This window comes from Littorina saxatilis, linkage group LG6, assembly GCF_037325665.1.
Source record: "Littorina saxatilis isolate snail1 linkage group LG6, US_GU_Lsax_2.0, whole genome shotgun sequence".
Classification (NCBI taxonomy): domain Eukaryota; kingdom Metazoa; phylum Mollusca; class Gastropoda; order Littorinimorpha; family Littorinidae; genus Littorina; species Littorina saxatilis.
In genome coordinates, this window is record NC_090250.1 from 44,208,311 (window position 1) to 44,228,643 (window position 20,333).

A 20,333-nucleotide genomic window follows, 5' to 3' on the forward strand; every position below is an offset into this window, starting at 1 on the left:
GTAGATTCCACACGAGTAAAGGACAAGACGAACAAAAGGAAGACTTTGTTCAGTAGATTCCACACGAGTAAAGGACAAGACGAACAAAAGGAAGACTTTGTTCAATAGATTCCACACGAGTAAAGGACAAGACGAACAAAAGGAAGACTTTGTTCAGTCAGCAGATCAAGGCAAATAAAGGACGAACAGTGTTCATTAATTTATGCTCAAAACGAATATAGGTTATAATTTGTTCAGGAGATTAAAGACAAATAAAAGACAAACTCTGTTCACTAGATTCCAAACGAATAAAGGACAAAATCTGCTCAGTAGATATCAGACGAATAAAGGACAAACTAGGTTCATGTTCTAGACGAATAATGACAAACCCTGCTCGCTAGATTCCAGACGAATGAAGGACAGACTCTGTTCAGTAGATTCAAGACGAATAAGGACAAATGAAGTGTTTCATTTCTTTACTGTGAGTTCGAAACTCCCGTAATATTTCGAAATAACAAGCACATTTGGAGAAAGATATTTTGGTAGTGAAAACACTTTCACATGAGTTGCTTTTCTTTGTATAAAAAACCCCTTTGTTCTTTAAAATTGCGTCAATAATAACTCTTCTTTTTTTTATTTTGTATTTCATTTAAATTCAAGTTTGTGCTTTTTGATCTGTATTCATATTTTGTCTTTTCAAACTTTATGAATTTGTTTTCTTACTTGAACTTGACAATAAAGGATCTTTTCTCTGTGTGTGAAGCATTTGTTTCACAATGGATGGAGGTGAATTCCCAATCAGTGGCCCAACAATGCCTGACAGAACAGATTCGCAACAACAACCTCTTGAACAACCAGCAACAAGTTTCGCCCGAAGGTGCAACACTTAGCGCCTTCCAGTCTATATGCCAGTGAGTATTGTTTCCAGCGGTGTCACGTGCAATTTCTGTTTTAATCATTTCAATCGGCGAATCCTTGCCGTGTAAATGATCACGTTGACCAACACAGATCTGCCCTTTTCTTTCTTTTTTAATATTTTTTTTTTTACACGAAATGAGAGCATCCTGCCACATAAACATACACCCCGCCTCTCCCCAACCCGCAGCCATTAGAAAGAAAGAAAATAAGAAACAAACAAACAAACAAACAAACAAACAAACACAAACAAACAATCAAACACCAAAACAAACACAAATCATACAAATATATAGTTTGGTCGTGTTTTGTGCAGAGTGGACATTTTGTGGTTGAATCAATTTCGCATGTTGACACGGTGTCAGTCCACAAATAATTAATTCAGCAAAAAAAAAATCCCACTCTGCACAGAAAGCAGCCAGGCTGTTCATTACATTTAGTCAAGTTTTGACTAAATGTTTTAACATAGAGGGGGAATCGAGACGAGGGTCGTGGTGTGTGTGTGTGTGTGTGTGTGTGTGTGTGTGTGTGTGTGTGTGTGTGTGTGTGTGTGTGTGTGTGTGTGTGCGTGTGTGTGTGTGTAGAGCGATTCAGACCAAACTACTGGACCGATCTTTATGAAATTTGACATGAGAGTTCCTGGGAATGATATCCCCGGACGTTTTTTTCTTTTTTTCGATAAATACTTTTGATGACGTCATATCCGGCTTTTTGTAAAAGTTGAGGCGGCACTGTCACACCCTCATTTTTCAATCAAATTGATTGAAATTTTTGTAAAGCAATCTTCGACAAAGGCCGGACTTCGGTATTGCATTTCAGCTTGGTGGCTTACAAATTAATTAATGACTTTGGTCATTAAAAATCTGAAAATTGTAATATTTTTTTTTATATAAAACGATACAAATTTACTTTCATCTTATTTTACATCATTTCCTGATTCCAAAAACATATAAATATGTTATATTTGGATTAAAAACAAGCTCTGAAAATTAAAAATATAAAAATTATGATCAAAATTAAATTTTCGAAATCGATTTAAAAACAATTTCATCTTATTCCTTGTCGGTTCCTGATTCCAAAAACATATAGATATGATATGTTTGGATTAAAAACACGCTCAGAAAGTTAAAACGAAGAGAGGTACAGAAAAGCGTGCTATGCAGCACAGCGAAACCACTACCGCGCTGAACAGGCTCGTCAGTTTCACTCCGTTATGCACAAGCGGCGGACTACGGTCATTGTGAAAAAATGCAGTGGGTTCAGTTTCATTCTGTGAGTTCCACAGCTTGACTAAATGTACTAATTTCGCCTTACGCGACTTGTTTTTGGTATGTTTTCAAGTGGAATCATGCTGTCGTTGATGGCTGACATGGTGGGTTAGCCGAGAGAGCCGGTACCTTTAAATCCAAGCAATTTGACAACTCAACTACTCTGAATCAGTGAACCAGTGATAGTGCTATTGTTGTAATCAGAAGAGAACTCGCAGCTGGGTTCAACCAAACCTTTCATGTGGTAACAAAATGCAAGCTTATTAAAGCAGGAAAAAGTCCAAAATGATAAAGTAAAATATACATCTTGTTTCGTGTTTCTACTTTGGGAAAAGAAACCATTAAATAAGTGTAAGCATGAATAAATAATGAAGATAATTCATTATTTTCTTCCCCTCTTGCACCCTGATGAACATTCGTAGCTATGGATATACTGCATTTATAATCTCAGGGTTTTTTTAAAACTATATAACACCCACTGTTTGTTTATTATCTTCTTCCCCTTTGTGCCCAGATAAAGATATATATTACCCAATATTGACGGACTGTGTGATGACATCTTCTGCTATGGTCTGTTGAGACACTGATATCAAAATCGAGACCGATTGCTAATTCTCTGGACATTTTGTATTTACTGTAAAGAAATTACAAAAGTATTTGTCTCAGTTTTGGCTGTTCCATATCCCTCCCTCTGATTGTTATTTCTTTTTGTTCACTCTTTTCTTGTACTTTTCAGTATTTTAAAATGTCTTTTCTTTCAAAAAGTCTTTAGTCACTTGCTCAACTAAATTCTGGGATCATTACATTTTCATATATATTTGTTTGTTTTTAAATTTATGTGTTTTTGTTTTTGAAGTGGGGAAGCAATAAAGAGGTCGTCGATATCAAAACTGATATCGACGGAAATGTCGTCGATATCACTTTTACAATGAGCTCAGTTTTGTCCAATTGACCAATGGAAATCTACGTTACATATGAAATACTAGCAATGTATATATATATATATGGACAGCAGTTATGCCCTTATAGTCTCACCTTCAAAACTAAAAAAAACACCCGCATAAATCTTGGCTGTTTTATGTTTTATGTGTGTTGTCCTATACAATTGTTGTTATAATCGTTTACAGGCAGGCAGGGTGTGCCGACGAAAATTTTCCATTTTTATGTAATATTTTAATGGACAATAAAGTGCTGTTATTGTTATTATTGTTATTGTTATTGTTGCTATAAAACAGGCTGACGCCCCTTAAAATGCCACCCACAAAAATGCTAATAAGTTCTACATTATTTTAGCGAATTACTTCATAGTTGGTGCACAATCAGTCTGTGCATGATCATTTCGCGCGCCATTTGAAACTGTGCCAGTCACGCCTATATAATGGGTCATTTGGAAAATATCTTGAAAATTAGGATAATTTGACCTACAGACTGGAAACTTTGTGGTATGATCATGGACAAACATGGACAAACATGGACACCAAATATGAAGTAGTTCACTGTACACAAGTATACGTTGTAAGCATTTTTGCAGGGGGCAAATTCAAGTTGAAGGGTCACCTTGTATCAGTACCATCATTGTGTTTCAGAAACTACCCGGAGTACATACAGTGTTTCCAGACCCGGCTTCGCGGTTCCAACGACCTTTCGGACGCCTTCCTGTCCCTCCTCTTTGACCCCCGTGCCATGACCGTGGCATACAGGGGGCTCTGTCAGGATTTAGATGGTAGGTTTTGTTGTGTCCATCCTAGTCCATTTCCAGATCCATGTTAATCAATCTCGTATGATCTCGGTTGACGGACGGGCGCAATAGTCCAGCGGTAATTTCATCGGCCTTCGAACTGAAAGGTTCGGGGTTCGAATCTCAGCTGCGCTTGGTGGGTTAAGGCGTAAGGGTCGCCCAGATTGTCGGACCCAAATTTTTACACCCCCGGTATAGGGGTGTGTATAGGATTCGGTCGATGTGTTTGTTTGTTTGTTTGTGTGTTTGTGTTCGCATATAGATCTCAAGAATGAACGGACCGATCGTCACCAAACTTGGTGAACAGGTTCTATACATTCCTGAGACGGTCCTTACAAAAATTGGGACCAGTCAAACACACGGTTAGGGAGTTATTGGTGGATTCAGATTCTACAAGGACTTCTAGAGGGACATATTAATGGTCAAAGGGAAATAACCTTCTCAGTTGGTGGCAGTGAGAATGGTAAGGACGGGGGTGTTTTTCCTACCTCGGAGGAATTTCTTGTTATTTTTTTATTCAGTCACTTGCAATCAATGAACTGGCTTGATGTTTGGCAATTTTCTTCAAAAATCATTATATATTCAGAAAACATCAAGTTTAAATGCCTTAATTAAGTAGAACAACTGGAAAAATTATTTAATTAGTAAACAAATGGGCAAAATAAACCTGCGAAGATGCCAATTTTAGCATTTTTGAATGCACTCTGGGGGAAAAACTTTGCGCCCAATTGAAAAACAAATTGTGGACATTTTCTTAATTTTATTCCACGTATATGACGAGAAGTATGGCAATCCGAATGGTGCAAAAGTCCCTTTTAGCTCTTGATGTCTAAATAACACATTATTTAGCTAAATAACGCGTTATTTAGCTAAACAATGCTTTATTTAGCTATATCATGCATTATTTAGCTAAATAATGCATTGTTTAAATTAAACAATGCATTATTTACAGATACAGAAAAAAGAGAGCCCAGAGCACTAAATAATGCATTGTTTAGCATAAATAAGAGATTGTGTTTGTAAATAACTCATTATTTATAAATAATTACGCGTTTTCTCTAAACAATATATTATATGTAAATAAAGTGTTATTTAAATAAATAAAATATTATTTATCTAAATAAAATATTATTTATCTAAATAAAATATTATTTAGATAAATAAAATATTATATGTAAATAAAATATTATTTATCTAAATAAAATATTATTTATCTAAATAAAATATTATTTAGATAAATAATTTATTATTTAGATAAATAATTTATTATTTACTGTTTTTGCCTTGAAATAGTATTATTACACTAAATAATGCTTTATATAGCTATATAATAGGTTTCCGCTATATAATTCATGATTTGGTAAATAATACATTATATACCGTAAATAAAATATTATATACCGTAAACAATTCATTGTTTAGCGCATCGCGAAGCCGTTTTTTCTCTTGTTGTTTTTTTCCACGTGTTTCCGTGGATCCACGAGAGCTCTGTTGATTCTCAAACTGACCAATCAGACAACTAGCATCTGTACACTAATTAAAGTCCCATTGTTGAGTGTGACGAAAACTCGTGGTGACGATTTTAAAACATGTTGGGTCACGCATGGTCCAATCTTACATGGTCCAATCTTACATGGTCCAACCTTACATGGTCCAACCTTACATGGTCCAACCTTACATGGTCCAATCTTACATGGTCCAACCTTACATGGTCCAACCTTACATGGTCCAATCTTACATGGTCCAATCTTACATGGTCCAACCTTACATGGTTCAACCTTACATGGTCCAATCTTACATGGTCCAATCTTGCATGGTCCAATCTTACATGGTCCAATCTTACATGGTCCAACCTTACATGGTCCAACCTTACATTGTCCAACCTTACATGGTCCAATCTTACATGGTCCAACCTTACATGGTCCAACCTTACATGGTCCAATCTTACATGGTCCAATCTTGCATGGTCCAATCTTGCATGGTCCAATCTTACATGGTCCAACCTTGCATGGTCCAACCTTGCATGGTCCAATCTTACATGGACCAACCTTACATGGTCCAACCTTACATGGTCCAACCTTACATGGTCCAATCTTACATGGTCCAACCTTACATGGTCCAACCTTACATGGTCCAATCTTACATGGTCCAATCTTGCATGGTCCAATCTTGCATGGTCCAACCTTGCATGGTCCAATCTTACATGGTCCAACCTTACATGGTCCAACCTTACATGGTCCAACCTTACATGGTCCAATCTTACATGGTCCAACCTTACATGGTCCAACCTTGCATGGTCCAATCTTACATGGTCCAATAATATATATGGACCATGTAAGATTGGACCATGTAAGGTTGGACCATGTAAGATTGGACCATGTAAGGTTGGACCATGCAAGATTGGACCATGTAAGGTTGGACCATGTAAGATTGGACCATGCAAGGTTGGACCATGTAAGGTTGGACCATGTAAGATTGGACCATGCAAGGTTGGACCATGCAAGGTTGGACCATGTAAGATTGGACCATGCAAGATTGGACCATGTAAGATTGGACCATGTAAGGTTGAACCATGTAAGGTTGGACCATGTAAGGTTGGACCATGTAAGATTGGACCATGTAAGGTTGGACCATGTAAGGTTGGACCATGTAAGATTGGTCCATGTAAGATTGGACCATGCAAGGTTGGACCATGCAAGGTTGGACCATGTAAGATTGGACCATGCAAGATTGGACCATGCAAGATTGGACCATGTAAGATTGGACCATGTAAGGTTGGACCATGTAAGGTTGGACCATGTAAGATTGGACCATGTAAGGTTGGACCATGTAAGCACAAGAGAAGACCAGACCAGCACACAGCCGAACAGAGAATCACACACACACACACACACACACCCCCCTTCACCAACACCCACAACCCCCCAACACTGATCATGACATTCGTTTTCTAATATACCCACTCTCTTCTTCCTTGTCTTCAGTTATTCAGCGGAACATTCAGTGTTTGCTGAGCACACCACAGGTACGGCGTTGCTATGACAACTTCAATCAAGGTGTTCAGCAGGTGATCGGCTTGGAGAACCAAGGTCAGCTACCGAGAGTCACACTGGAGGAAATCGCCTGCAAGTAAGTGCTGTTCACATGGCAGAAGGGGAGGCACACGAGCACTGTACACTGGATTGGAAATGTTGGCTTGGATTGCTGGTGTGACTGTGTATGTGCGTGTGTGTATGTGTGTGTACGCGCGCGGAGGTGCAAGCAAGAGGCAAATGGGCACACGACACTGGATCGTGAGTTCAGGTTGGACCTTGGGGTGCGGATGGCTGGTAGGCGTGTGCAGTGTGCGTGCCACTCTGTCGGAGCGTGTGTCAGTAGCGGCGCGGCTGAAGGGGGGGGGGGGGGGGGGCGATATTTGTGCGTACATTTTTAATGCTCTTTTTGGGTGTGTGTGTGGGGTGGGGTGGGGGGTTAGTAAGTACGTGTTCTCTCCCCCCCCCCCCCCCCCCCCACGGTTTTAAGGTGGCAACAGTACCCAACATGTTGCCCAAAATCGATCTTTTGGGTTCTCAAATTGTGTTTGCTTAAAGTTATTGTAGAAATTTCTGTAAGTATTGTAGAAATTCCTGTATATTATCAGAGACGTATGTATGTCTCTGATATTATGGTACAGTTTATAGTTTTGTGGTTAAGACTAATTGTGTGTGTGTGTGTGTGTGTGTGTGTGTGTGTGTGTGTGTGTGTGTGTGTGTGTGTGTGTGTGTGTTTTATTATGTTTTAGACATTTACCTTCAACGATTCTGCATATATGTTCTCTGATTTTGGCAGTCAAACCACAAACTAAATTAAATACCCATTCTTACTGATGTTCACATGAAATAATGAGCGGTCCCTTTACCCTACAAATACAAACCGCTCCCTAGAAAGTGAATTTCAGGATAGAATGTGTGGGGCAGGCACAGCAATGCACTGGAACCAGACACCGTACATTGAAGGCTAGCACAAAGAGTTAAAAAAAACCATTAGATGGGAAAGTATTGTTGGAAAGGGTTCAATCACATGGGTATAATTCAGGCAAAGCCATTATAGACTATAGCCAACAGAAACAATCTGATAAAGTTGCGTCTGGGCAGTATACTCTCAAAAACTGTCTTCAGATGACATGCCTTTCCATAATGCCTGTACTGAAAACTGCCCTACGAAAAGGCACAAAACCGAGACATACATTCACTGTACATGTATTAGGACAAGTCCAGAATGTCCAACGTATGTCAAAAAAATTCCTAGTCATTCTTTCCTTTTAACTTATTTAAGTAAAAATGCACATTTGAATCTAACTCTTTTTTTTAATTAAGTAACATCTGGCGACATTTTATAGCAATCAGTTGATATAAACAACATACTCTCAAGATTAAAACTGCACCCCTGTTTGTATCACTATAATTATACGATCTCAGCGTCACACCTTTGAACACATCAGATCACTTTTCTCGTTGTTTTTTCATTGCGTACCGTGCATTGACATTGTGTAGGTCGTTTCCTCAAATCATTGTTGTTATGTTTTTCTCTTCTCTTCAGTGTATCCGTCTCCCGCTATCAGTGCGAGACAGCCGTGTACAGATTCTGTGACCAGCATGCGGGTCGGGTGATGCAAGACTTTTTCTTCGCTGGAGTACCGGCGGAATGCCGTCGGATCACCAGAGTTCGATCTCGTTACGCCGACCTATGGGGAGGAGCTGACAGCGTCAGAGCATCTACGTCATTGTATTTCGTCACAGCGGCTTTAATGATGATAGGCTTGTCAAGATTTGTGTAGCTATGACGTCATACAAAGATTTTTTTTTTTGAAAGAGGGAAGGGCTAAGGGCAGAGGGGTTGGGCCGGGTAGGGACTGAAAGAATTGAAGTATCTATACGTCATTGATAATGATGCTTTGATGATGATGCTCGAGTTGTCAGGATTTGTGTAGCTATGTAGTCAGTGTTGAAGGCATTTTTTTGTTTTTTTGTTAGAAAGGGGGGATGACAGGGATATAGAGGGAGGAAGAGGAAGCTGAGAGAGTCGGTGCATGAACGTTTATGTATTTCGTCACAACGTGACGGCTTTGGGTATGCTATGGATGTCAAGGTTTGTGTGAATGTTCAATTCTGGCGCCATCAAATGTTGTTTTGTTTTTTTTGCAAGGAAGGGGAAACAGGTTGAGGTGCAAAGAAGGGGAGAGAAGAGGGGAATAATTTGAGAGGCTTGGTAATAAAAAGTATAAGTGGTGGGAAAGGATAAAACGTACTTGGCAGCATAACCTGACAAAGAGAACTGAAGTGGGAATGACAAATTATTGTCACTTCTAGTTGGCAATGAGATAAATGTCAATGTATATGAATTCAGTGGGGTTGCTCTAAAGATTGGTGCAAAATCAGAACTTGGTACTATCTTTCTTGGAAATATAGTTTTTCTTTCATGTAAACGAAAATGTTCTTTGAAAATTATTCTCTGTTGCATTTTGTACATTAGGGGCTGTGTTTTGATCTTCAAAAATTAAATTCGTAAGATCCACAGATTAAACTCATGGTTAATTGCATACTAGGCAAAAAGTCTGAAAGTCTGAAAATTGAGACGGCATAGCTACCTTTTTTAACCACAAATGCCAGAAAGCAGTTTTATTTTCATCTGCACTTCAAACCTCTCTCTTTAGCAGCAGTGTGGAATATATTGATGTTTGCTTATGTTTGTTTGTTGTTTACTTATTATAGTGTTTTTAACATCATTGAAGTGCAAAAAAAACACCACTGCATAAAATGTCTGAATGTTACACTAACATGAGTACCATACTTTAAAACTGAATAGTTGGTTCTGACTCTTGTGGTGTGCTTGCTGCAGGCTTCCTACTAGAATCAGTTTTAATCAATCTTATAGCATTATGGGATAAGAGGGAATAACATATCTTGACATTATTTTCAGTTTCTGCCTTTAATAAAAGGGTTCTCATAGCAGGCAGTGCCTTATGTTCAAAGAAATTGACATGAATCCAGACAAAGATGTATTTGTTGATTAAAAACGTTTATTTTATGTTATTGCTGTTGCGTGAAAGATACATGTAAGCTTTTGCCTCTTAAAAATTGTGAATACCTTTTGAGATGTACATAGCACTAGGGCAGGGTCGAATTGAAGGAATATATATACACATTCATGAACACAAAAATGTACCTGGATTATTAAGGCATGTTTTTAAGTGTGATGAAACAACTTTTTGTTAGTGCAGCAATTAGTTTTATTCTGAAAATATCGTGAAATTTTCAAGGAAGCATTTTAAAAGACAAATACACACCCCAGATTATTGAATTTAGAATTAAACAAGAATATTACTTCATGTTTTAATTTTTAAGCCTGGAATTGTACATTGTTCTTTTGTAAAAGTTAAGCTTTTTGACATGTGATGTGATACAATAAAATGTTCTGAAATTGATCCTTCAAGTTGAAACACCATAACTAGACCATCTTATCTTTTTCTAAAACACATAAACATCCATCTTCACCTCTACTGCATTTGCACACACACACACACACACACACACACACACACACACACACACACACACACACACACACACACACACACACACACACAGAGGTAAAAGCTTAACGCACATAGCAAATGTGTATTGACAGATCATCCCAAACTCAGATCTTCAGATATTCAAATGTATTTCAAGTGGTGAACATAACATAATTTCTCTCATTCTACATACTACTGTATTGCAAACAAGAGTACAGCTCTAAGCATGCATGGTACAAGTTAGTGTAACCAATTGCTAAAGATCTCTGGTAATAAAATGCAGAAAATCAGAACAAATATTCAAGAGATCCTAATTACAAACTTAGAACAGATCTTTTCTTCAAAATAATGAATAGCAAAGCTAAGCCTCTGCTAAGCACATATATATATATAAACGATGCATAAATTACATGTATCATAAACACATGCCTAGTTTAAACAGGCAGTTTCAGAATTCTTCACAACCCAATGGATACGATAAGAAAAAAAGCAACAGCAAGAAAATAAAGAAGCACACAAATACATGTATAGAAAACAAGAAAATGCATATAATGAAAATCAGATCACTTATTTTTTGTAAAATTATATGCACAGGATAAGATCAAAGCCATTCTTTTTTGAGGACGAAAGTTGCTGGTTCATTCATTTTGTCTATGAAAATGTAATGTTCGTTCAGCATGACTCCAGTTTAGATCCAAAAATGCCATTGGTATTTAAAAGCACATGTTATCTTTTTCGGACTCTCTTATTCATTCCATTACACACATAAATTGGATTCACTCGCACAAGCACACACCTACCTCTCTGCACAAGCACACACCTATCTCTCTGCACAAGCACACACCTATCTCTCTGCACAAGCACACACCTACCTCTCTGCACAAGCACACACCTACCTCTCTGCACAAGCACACACCTATCTCTCTGCTGCACACATACATTATATCAGCATCATACTGTTTCCATAGACTTGGCCATTTCCTGGAGTTGCTTTGACATATTCTGAAAAAAAACCCAGAAGAAAAACTGACATGTAACAGAAGCAATAACATGCTTCAGTGGAACAACCCACTTTTAAGAAATCTCAAAATCACTCCTTCAAAGAAGAAAAGAGTCTCAAAAAGGAGGACAATTAACAGATGTTATGTACAGAAAACCTGGAAAGGGAGATCTTAAAAAGAGGATTTCCTCTGTACAACATACACGTCACATGAAACCTTACAAGATACACAGAGAATGTCAATTTCCTTAATAACTTTAGTGAACTTAGTGCTTCTTCTTCCGCGAAAAAGGAAAACAAGAAGTACAAGCATCAACAAGAAATACATGTTCTGTACCGCTGAAAATGTCCGTGTACAAAATTAAAGCTTGCACCTCATTTCAGATGTACAGGCAATGACTAGACCCCCCAAAAAAGTTTTGATATTTTTTTTTGTGAAGGGTCAAAGAAAGTTCTAGGGTCCTGAGGAAAAAATTGGGTTGGTTGGGGAATCAGAAACATTGATTTTTTTCTTGGCCTTAAAGCCCCAGTTTGTCTCAAATGGTTTACAGAACGATTTAAATCTTCTCATGAAAAAAGCAGTTCTAACCTTATCGAACACACTTGCAATAGCATTTAATAGCATTAAATGACACAATTTGTTTGAATGGCTATTTAGCTCGCGTAAACCACACACCAGTTTTCGTGGTTTATCTAACCCCAGAGCCATCGTGAACCCGTGTGATCCATTTTCCTTTTCCTTTTTTTTCTGATAATTTAGTCCCCAGTTTGTGATTTCAATGCGACTCGTTGTATCTGCGATAGCACGTTTTTGTGTACCTTTGAATCTAAAACGCAACAAACGGCTGCGAGTCACACAAACTTATCAGCGGCGGTTGGCTTCAAACAAGCAAGCGCTATGCAGAACATTCGTCTGCTACGGGAAACACGACCCTGCGTGAGCTGCTTCTGGGCTCCCCTTTTTCAAACTTTCGAATTGTATTGATCTTGTCTTGATGAAAAAAGATTTCTTTTATGATTTAAGAATGTTTGTGTAACAAGCAGTCAATTTATTATTGAGATTTTAAAAGTTAGGTCTAGCGCCAAAACGAGGCGTCCGATTTGTCTCATTGTAAATCCGGCTGGCCACGCAAAAATAAACTCTTTGAAAAATGCTCGCTCTTTACGGAGGGCACCTAGGATGTTCTTAAGTGGTGAGTGTTTAAACGAAAGGGTGTTTGTACTGTGTGTAAGAGCCTGACAGTCTCTTTGACCCGAAACCGATGGTTTACGGGAAGCTGAGTGTGCCTTTAACTTGAAACTGCTCTATAGCAATAATAATGAATCAAGTGAATCTAAATAGTAGTTTTCAACGTCAAAGTCCCAGTGGACGATTTTAGGAAATAACTCCAGGTTTGTATGGGTTGTGGAAAAGTGACCTTTTCTTGCAAAACCTCCGCCAAACATTGGAGAGGCCAATAACAAGCGAGGGGTGTGTCAAAAACACGTTTATGTTCGTTTCATTCTCTTTTATTCTACTCCACGTACTCTTAAAATGGTAAACCATTTCCCTTTGAAAAATTGTCAATACTTACCCTGAACTGTGTCAAAGTCATTTCTACAGTGCGACTGTGTTCCTGGCCTGAAGAATCTGCTGTTTTTAAGGTCATAGTAACAAAAGGGAAGTTGAGATTTTTGCATTCATCTGAGCTCACTGCCAGTCCCAGCTTCCACCTGATGTCAAGCAGCTGGAAAACAATGAATGTGGAGAACTGTGATTGTTTGCCTGAAGAGTAAGTGGTGGTCTTTTTAAATTGTTGTTCCAAATACATGTACAATGTCTTCAGATACATTATACTTTTTGAAATCAAACAGACAAATATTTCTGAAACACTGGACTTTGCTCCAAAGTGAAAAAAATTAGCATTAATTGTAAGTATACCCACGTTCTAAAAATTAAAAAAAAGCAATTTAAAAGCAAGTACCATGCAGGGAGTTGACATTTGATTTATGCATATTTGACACGTGAAAAATGTTTCATCGCAACATATGCTACGGAATATGCAAAAAAGTAAATACTGACCATATATATAGAACCCAAGACAGGATGCATCACAAAAAATGAGAATAAAACTATGGTACATTTATTATGCATGTAATAATTGTCTGGCACAAATGTAAGTACTGCAAACGAAGGTAATTACAACACACTGGCTTGTCTGAAGAGGAAACAGGCATTATATAGCTCCTTATTGCCATTCCACACCACAAAAAGCTGTAAGTGAAAGGCGCCTAAAATCAGAGAAGGGGAAAGAGCATGCACAATGGCATAGATCTCAGAGCCTATATTTTCTCTCAATTCAAAAAACCAAAAAGAAAACAACAACAAACAAGCAAGAAAGATTAACGGGCGCAATGGCCAAGTGGATAAGCTAGACCCCGGCCTCCTAAGCGGAAGGTTGAGTGTTCAACCTGGCCGCGCCTGGTGGTTTAAGGGTGGAGATTTTTCCGATCTTATGTGCAGACTAAAGCTGGTGCCTTATCCCCCTTTGTGTGTACACGTAAGCACAATTAAGACCAATTACGCACGCAAAAAATCCTGTAATCCACGTCAGAGTTTGGTGGGTTATATAGAAAATGAATACCATTACCAAGCATGCATTCTTCAGAATCGGCATATGGTTGCCTATATGAATGACGGGAAAAAAACAGTCACACACGTACAAAAAAAATATGTAAAAAATGTGTGTGAACGTGGGAGTTTCAGCCCATGAATGAAGAAGACAAAATCTATGGTCTGTGTCCTGCAAAAAAATAAAAAAAATGGTGTGCTTTATGAATGAGTGCACATGACATGTTTCTTTGCATACCTGCCCTACATCCACTTTGCACAAATCAGGTGATTCATCCATAATGTTTCGTTGTGGCTTAAAATGCACTCTTCTTCTGCAGCTGAAGAATTCTCCTCTGGTGAGTCTCAGTCTTTGTTGCCCAAGCGCGATGTCACAAAATCAGCGGGCCAGCACACATCTGCAAGTCAATATATTTCGATTAAAAAAACAACTTTGAACCATTCTTCAAAATCTCTCTCTCTCAAGCTCTCTGTTATGCACGTGCATACACACATGTGCTCAAACACACACACTCATTTCTGAAACATGCATTTTATCCACTTTGACTCTCCATGAAGTCCACATACTTGAAGAAAGAATAATCCTAGCACCATTTAAGCCTCATGTTCATTGCGGGATGAAGGAAGCATCAACGCTAGACTATTAAAGAAGCATCAAAACGTGACAATGGGCAGCAAACGGTGACTGAGGTAAAAATTGGTGAACAGCAAGGAGATGCTATGCTGAGAGACTCAGAGAGAGAGAGAGAGAGGGAGAGAGAAAGAGTAATATATTTGTCTCTCAATTCAGTTGAACAATGTCTTATGGCGTGCACAAAAGAAGAACATTAGTAACTGTATGGACAAGCACCACAGATCAATTCAGCTACTATTTCAATATGTATTCTAAACTCATACACAGTGAACTAACCTGTGTTGTGTTTTTCAGTCTTCCTAACACGTCTGCTACATGTAGAGCTAAATCAAGCACAGGTTGTGAGTCGTTTCGTAAAGCGCATGTGATATTTCATACAGAACTCAATGGGTTCATTGATTAGCTGGATACTTTTAATCATTTGGGGCAGAAAACAAATCAAAGTGACAATTTTATGTTCTTGCAGGTTCATGTTGAAAATTCTTTATTTATCTGCGAAACTAATTTATCTTTTTACTAATACATACAAGGCTCTGCAAAACATGATTCCACTTTTTGTGAACATTAGTATATTAAGATAGATCGAACACGTATCACATGATCAGCAAGATGGCCGCAGCTACAGGCTTCTCTGTGTTGGCACTTGCTGTTATTTTGCTTCCTCTTGTCCAGTCTGGCAATCAGGCATGGCCCATGCCCTACAAGTACGTACCTTTTCATACAAGAACAGTTTTTTTGGTCATAGTACCGATTTCTTTGCACTGACATTTGATAAATGCAGCTGTGTGATTAGCCCAACAACACGGTAAAAGATCTGCCTAAAGAGTAAAGAGTAAAGTTCACTTGCGTGTACCATAGACCTATATAGGTCCCTGCGGGTCACCTTCACTTTTCAAAGAATTTCCGGCTTCACATTGTGCAAAGGGGTTAAAGCACATAGAATGATAATGTACATGACACAAAGTAAAAATAAAATTAAAAAGTTTAATCTTTTATTGTCTTTTTTGCTTTGCAGACGACTGGCCAGTCGACCGCCCCAAAACCCATATTGCCAGGCAGGCGTGGTCCCATTCTGCCCGACAGGCAGAGCCCCCAACACAATGCCGCATTTCAAGCCTACTGACCAATTGTATGTGTATGCCATGAAAGCCCCTGTATGGGAGTTCAAGTTTGGTGACCGCCTGGCAAAGTATGTAAGTATCTTGTAATTATAAGTATGATTTATAAATTAATTGGGACTCACATGCCCTTGTATTACATTTACAGTGGAACCCCACATTTAAGATTCCTTGACTTAAGATAGTACACCTAAGGCGCCATTTTGGAACGTTTTCTGATGATTTGGATCTTAAAAAGTTCAAGGGACATTCGCTGCACTGCGTTGATACCCATTCATCAAAGTAGATTAAGATCGTTGGATTGAATATAAGTCAAACCTTCAGTCTAGCAAAAGCATGCATAAGTTAGTGAAATGTTTCTGCTCCTACCCCTCTCCATGCAGTGCTCAAGATCTGCTTGAAACAAATACATGTACATGGCAAACCAAACCAGATTAAAATAACAAAACCAGACACAGGTGCATACGCAGAGAGAGAGAGGTATATGACTGTTTCAATTAGTTAGCACCAGTTAAATTTTGTTTTCTCCTTTTTACTGTAGCACATCATGCACGATGCCATAGGCTTCCACCATGTACAGTCAGGTGCCAACTTTACCATGGAATGGTACGAACTGTATCAGCTCTTCAACTGTACCTTCGCCCATGTGCTGAAGAATGACACCCTGTTTTGGTGCAATCAAGGTGCTGCCTGCATTTACAACGGCATTGACGAGAAACACTGGAAGCAGAACGGCACATTAGTCAAAGTGGCTGATATGTCAGGTGTGGCTTTTAAAAAAAATAATTTAAGAATGAGATGCTTAACTGCTGCAATTGTATGTATTGCACGAGGCTCTGCCGCAGTCCTATGCAGTTGAGACAAGGCATGGTGGGTGGTGACAAGATTCTGGAAAGCCAGTGGTTTTGGGTAGTTGAGTTTTTGTGAAGGAGACTAATGTTCCTATCTGAGTGTTTCTGTATGATGTTCCCATCTGAGTGTTTCTGTACGATGTTCCCATCTGAGTGTTTCTGTATGATGTTCCCATCTGAGTGTTTCTGTATGATGTTCCCATCTGAGTGTTTCTGTTCGATGTTCCCATCCGAGTGTTTCTGTATGATGTTCCCATCTGAGTGTTTCTGTTCGATGTTCCCATATGAGTGTTTCTGTATGATGTTACCAACAGTGCCCCACTGAGACTGAGAAGCAATGTTTAATAACTAGACTCAAGGTACTGGTCAGTGTCATGTTTGTGCAAGTTGATCTAGAAAAGGGGACCTCAGAAAAGGGAAGCAAATGAAATGTTCAGGTGCCACAGAAGAGAACTGGCAAAACTGCTCAAGTGACCAAAACATGCAAACACAATGGCTTTGTAAGTTGTAAAATGTAATGCTCCCCAAATGGGGGAACATTTATTTTTTGCATCAAGTTTCCTGTTCGTCCCTTCAAGAATCAGGATTTATAACCTGAATTTAATCCGATCAGACCAATTCATTACATGTTTATTCTACGTTTTGTCGTAACAATTTTAAGGCACAAGTTCATTTGAATGCTTACTGTAGAATGTTCCGTTACAATCTTCTTTTTATTTGCAGGAGATGTCTTTAACCAGTTTGCTAACTGGACAGAACAGGACAACAACACAGGGGTGTACTACGAGACATGGACAGTGAGGTCCAAGCCAGGTACATTGCATTATGATGGTTCTAATTTCTATCAAATTAATTTTGAAATGATGGTGATGATGATGATAGTGGTTGTATGGTGGCAGTTTAAGTAGTGTGTGTGTGTTAATGTGTGTGTATGCTTGCATTTAATTGTTGCAAAGCAGTCGTAGTCTTAGTTAAAAAGAAAAAAATTCCAATTTCACAAGCAAATGCGGTACTGGTTCCAGGCAAAAAAGGAAAACGTTTGGAACATTATCGATAGTAGGGCTGCACACATTATAAGTGAGTTATTTGAGTTGACTTTTGATTCAAATCATACAAGTGCATTAACGTACATCGGAGCATGATAAAAATGGACAAATAATGACAGCTGCTTAAACTCGTGTTTGTTGTTTTGCAGATGGTCCACTGTGGTTTGATTCCTGGGAATGTGCCACCTGGGTCATCAGAGCTTTTGCTGCCATGGGGAAATTTGGTGCAAAGTTTGACACAAGTGTACATCTTAACTACACACGCATGAACATCTATAGTAAGGAACCTGTTTTACTTGGAAACGCCTCCACAATTTTCAACGGTACGGAAAAGAAGTTGGCCAATGAGGTTTTGAAGTTTTATCGTTTGTTCCAGTCACACCAGTCCATGCCTCATCTGATCGAGTCCATGCTGGCTGCTTTCTGGGAAACAGTCGTAGAAGGAAAGTTCTACTTGTTTTATAATGAGCAGTACTGGATGTTGCCTATCGTACAGCCCCATTTTAAATTGACTTATGAAGGGTACCCCTTGCCAGGCTAGTCCATAGTAGCTAAGTGGATACCAGACCTTTTTACAGAATTTGTTATTGGAAGTATACAATATGTATCACAAAACATTTCATCTTTGTAAGCAGATTTTCAACCTTTTTGTTTCGTTCTTGTATGTGTAAGTATTTGTGAACTTGATATGACATGGAAACCTCTAATAAATCATTTTAAAAGTACCGATAAAGTGCCTCTTTGAATTTGATCATGTTACATTTTTGCTTCATTTTGGGTTAATTATTACTTGCAACTGAAACTTTGACAGGATCAAATATGTGAATGCAATTCAGTTGTTTTAATTTTTGTTTTTACCAAAGCTGTAATAAATGACAATGTATCTTGTAATTTTCTTATTTTCTTGTCAGACATATTGCATGAGTGTACATTTTGGGGCAAAACTGTGAAATGCTCAGGTTTACTTGTTGTGTTCAGTGACATTTTGTTTTATTCTTCAAGCTGGTTTTCCCCTCTTCATTGTTGTTTGTTATATTGAGGTTGTTGTATGTTCAACTTTTTCTTCTTGTAAATCATGATGTAGATGTTGATTTAGAGAAATTGAATTTGATGTCATCATATTTTTCACATTTGAACAGATATTGAGTGTGTTTGACGGTTATACTACACATGTACCTTTGTTTAATGTATTTGTACTTTTGTGCATGGAATGATTTATAGAATGCATATTTTGATTAAATGCAGATGATTTTGATATGATTCTATTTGCTACAAATTATTTTTTTCAAGTACCTGTGATTTGCGACATTTGATTCAGACGTTCAACGGTAATTGCCTGGTGATTTTTCGAACATGAAATCAAATCGTGTTTCTGCTTTCCAAAATTGTCTGTTTCTGCTGATTCTGTGAGAGAGAAAAAAAAGACTTACAAACGTACTATTCCCTTCCTTAAGGGCATGGGAATTAAACGTTTTAGATGCTGCTGTTTTCACAGCTGTCATGCAAATCAGAATTTGATTGAGTCTTAATTATTTCTGAATCATTTTCAAGTCTTATCTGTGATTGCTGTGCATGCATTGAATACTTGTGATGTCCCAGTTTCTAATCATGACTAACTGAATTACTTACTTTCAAATAAAAAAAAAATCCTTCATCTTCATGAGGTGTCTGTTTTGACATGAATTGATAGACTGTGACACAAAGGTATTCTTGTTATTCAAAAGAACTTTCAAATCTAGTTTCTTAATCCGTGAAGAGAGTTTAGCAGGCTGCTTATACACTGTGTGGTGACGCTTGGAAAAGCCTCCATCGTTTTTTTGGTGACAAGTAATTTATCTACATACATTGTACCACTCTGGTGAACCAAACACTAAAGACAAATTCTTTTCACAGCAGTTTTTCTTTTGGTGGTCAGTACCAATGCAAGTTAATCTTACCGATACATGCATGACCATAACGTTTTTGTGAAAGACTCGAAGAACTTTAAAAGGTCAGCATTACGTGGACATTCAAAGATCATGTGTGGACAAGGCATGTGTCTTAGGACGTGTCGGGGACATAGCTCAGTTGGTAGCGCGCTGGATTTGTATTCAGTTGGCCGCTGTCAGCGCGAGTTCAACCCCACGTTCGGCGGAAATTTATTTCTCAGAGTCAACTTTGTGTGCAGACTCTCTTCGGTGTCCGAACACCCCCCCGTGTACACTACATTGGGGTGTGCACGTTAAAGATCCCACGATTGACAAAAGGGTCTTTCCTGGCAAAATTGCTTAGGCACAGTTAATAATTGTCTACCTATACCCGTGTGACTTGGAATAATAGGCCGTGAAAGGTAAATATGCGCCGAAATGGCTGCAATCTACTGGCCGTATAAAATTTCATCTCACACAGCATCATTGCAGAGCGCCTAGAACTGTACCCACGGAATATGCGCGATATAAGCGTCCTATTGATTGATTGATTGATTGATCGTCTTATTTAAGGGGCCTCACATCGCAAGCACCACAGTACTTCACTCTGCTCCCTTTCTACACCATAGTGCAGAGATTTTACATTCAAGATAACTGACAGATATACATTGTGATTTGAAAAAAACTTGATGACCTGCATTAAGAATCTGCAT

General features: G+C 38.4%; 3 protein-coding genes across 3 annotated transcripts in view; 2 read left to right on the forward strand and 1 right to left on the reverse strand.

The window, feature by feature from the left end:
• Positions 1 to 10,363, forward strand: part of LOC138969306 (uncharacterized) — a 12,718-nt gene extending 2,355 nt beyond the window's left edge. Inside the window, exons 2-5 of the mRNA XM_070342065.1 lie at positions 743 to 890; positions 3,749 to 3,885; positions 6,885 to 7,029; positions 8,479 to 10,363. Of these exons, the coding sequence (XP_070198166.1) occupies positions 743 to 890; positions 3,749 to 3,885; positions 6,885 to 7,029; positions 8,479 to 8,716 (668 nt within the window). The 3' untranslated portion in view covers positions 8,717 to 10,363. The remainder of the gene's footprint in view (positions 1 to 742; positions 891 to 3,748; positions 3,886 to 6,884; positions 7,030 to 8,478) is intronic.
• Positions 10,364 to 10,585: 222 nt separating this feature from the next.
• On the reverse strand, positions 10,586 to 15,026 carry LOC138969309 (COMM domain-containing protein 6-like). The gene is made up of 4 exons (XM_070342068.1): positions 14,975 to 15,026; positions 14,303 to 14,462; positions 13,028 to 13,180; positions 10,586 to 11,455 (listed from the first exon to the last, which is right to left on the reverse strand). Exons 2-4 carry the CDS (start codon positions 14,342 to 14,344, stop codon positions 11,405 to 11,407), a joined length of 246 nt encoding a protein of 81 aa, XP_070198169.1. The 5' UTR covers positions 14,345 to 14,462; positions 14,975 to 15,026; the 3' UTR covers positions 10,586 to 11,404.
• A 236-nt stretch (positions 15,027 to 15,262) lies between these two features.
• On the forward strand, positions 15,263 to 19,373 carry LOC138969307 (bis(monoacylglycero)phosphate synthase CLN5-like). Its single transcript, XM_070342066.1, has 5 exons — positions 15,263 to 15,402; positions 15,714 to 15,891; positions 16,358 to 16,580; positions 17,391 to 17,480; positions 17,863 to 19,373. Exons 1-5 carry the CDS (start codon positions 15,296 to 15,298, stop codon positions 18,252 to 18,254), a joined length of 990 nt encoding a protein of 329 aa, XP_070198167.1. The 5' UTR covers positions 15,263 to 15,295; the 3' UTR covers positions 18,255 to 19,373.
• Positions 19,374 to 20,333: the final 960 nt, after the last annotated feature.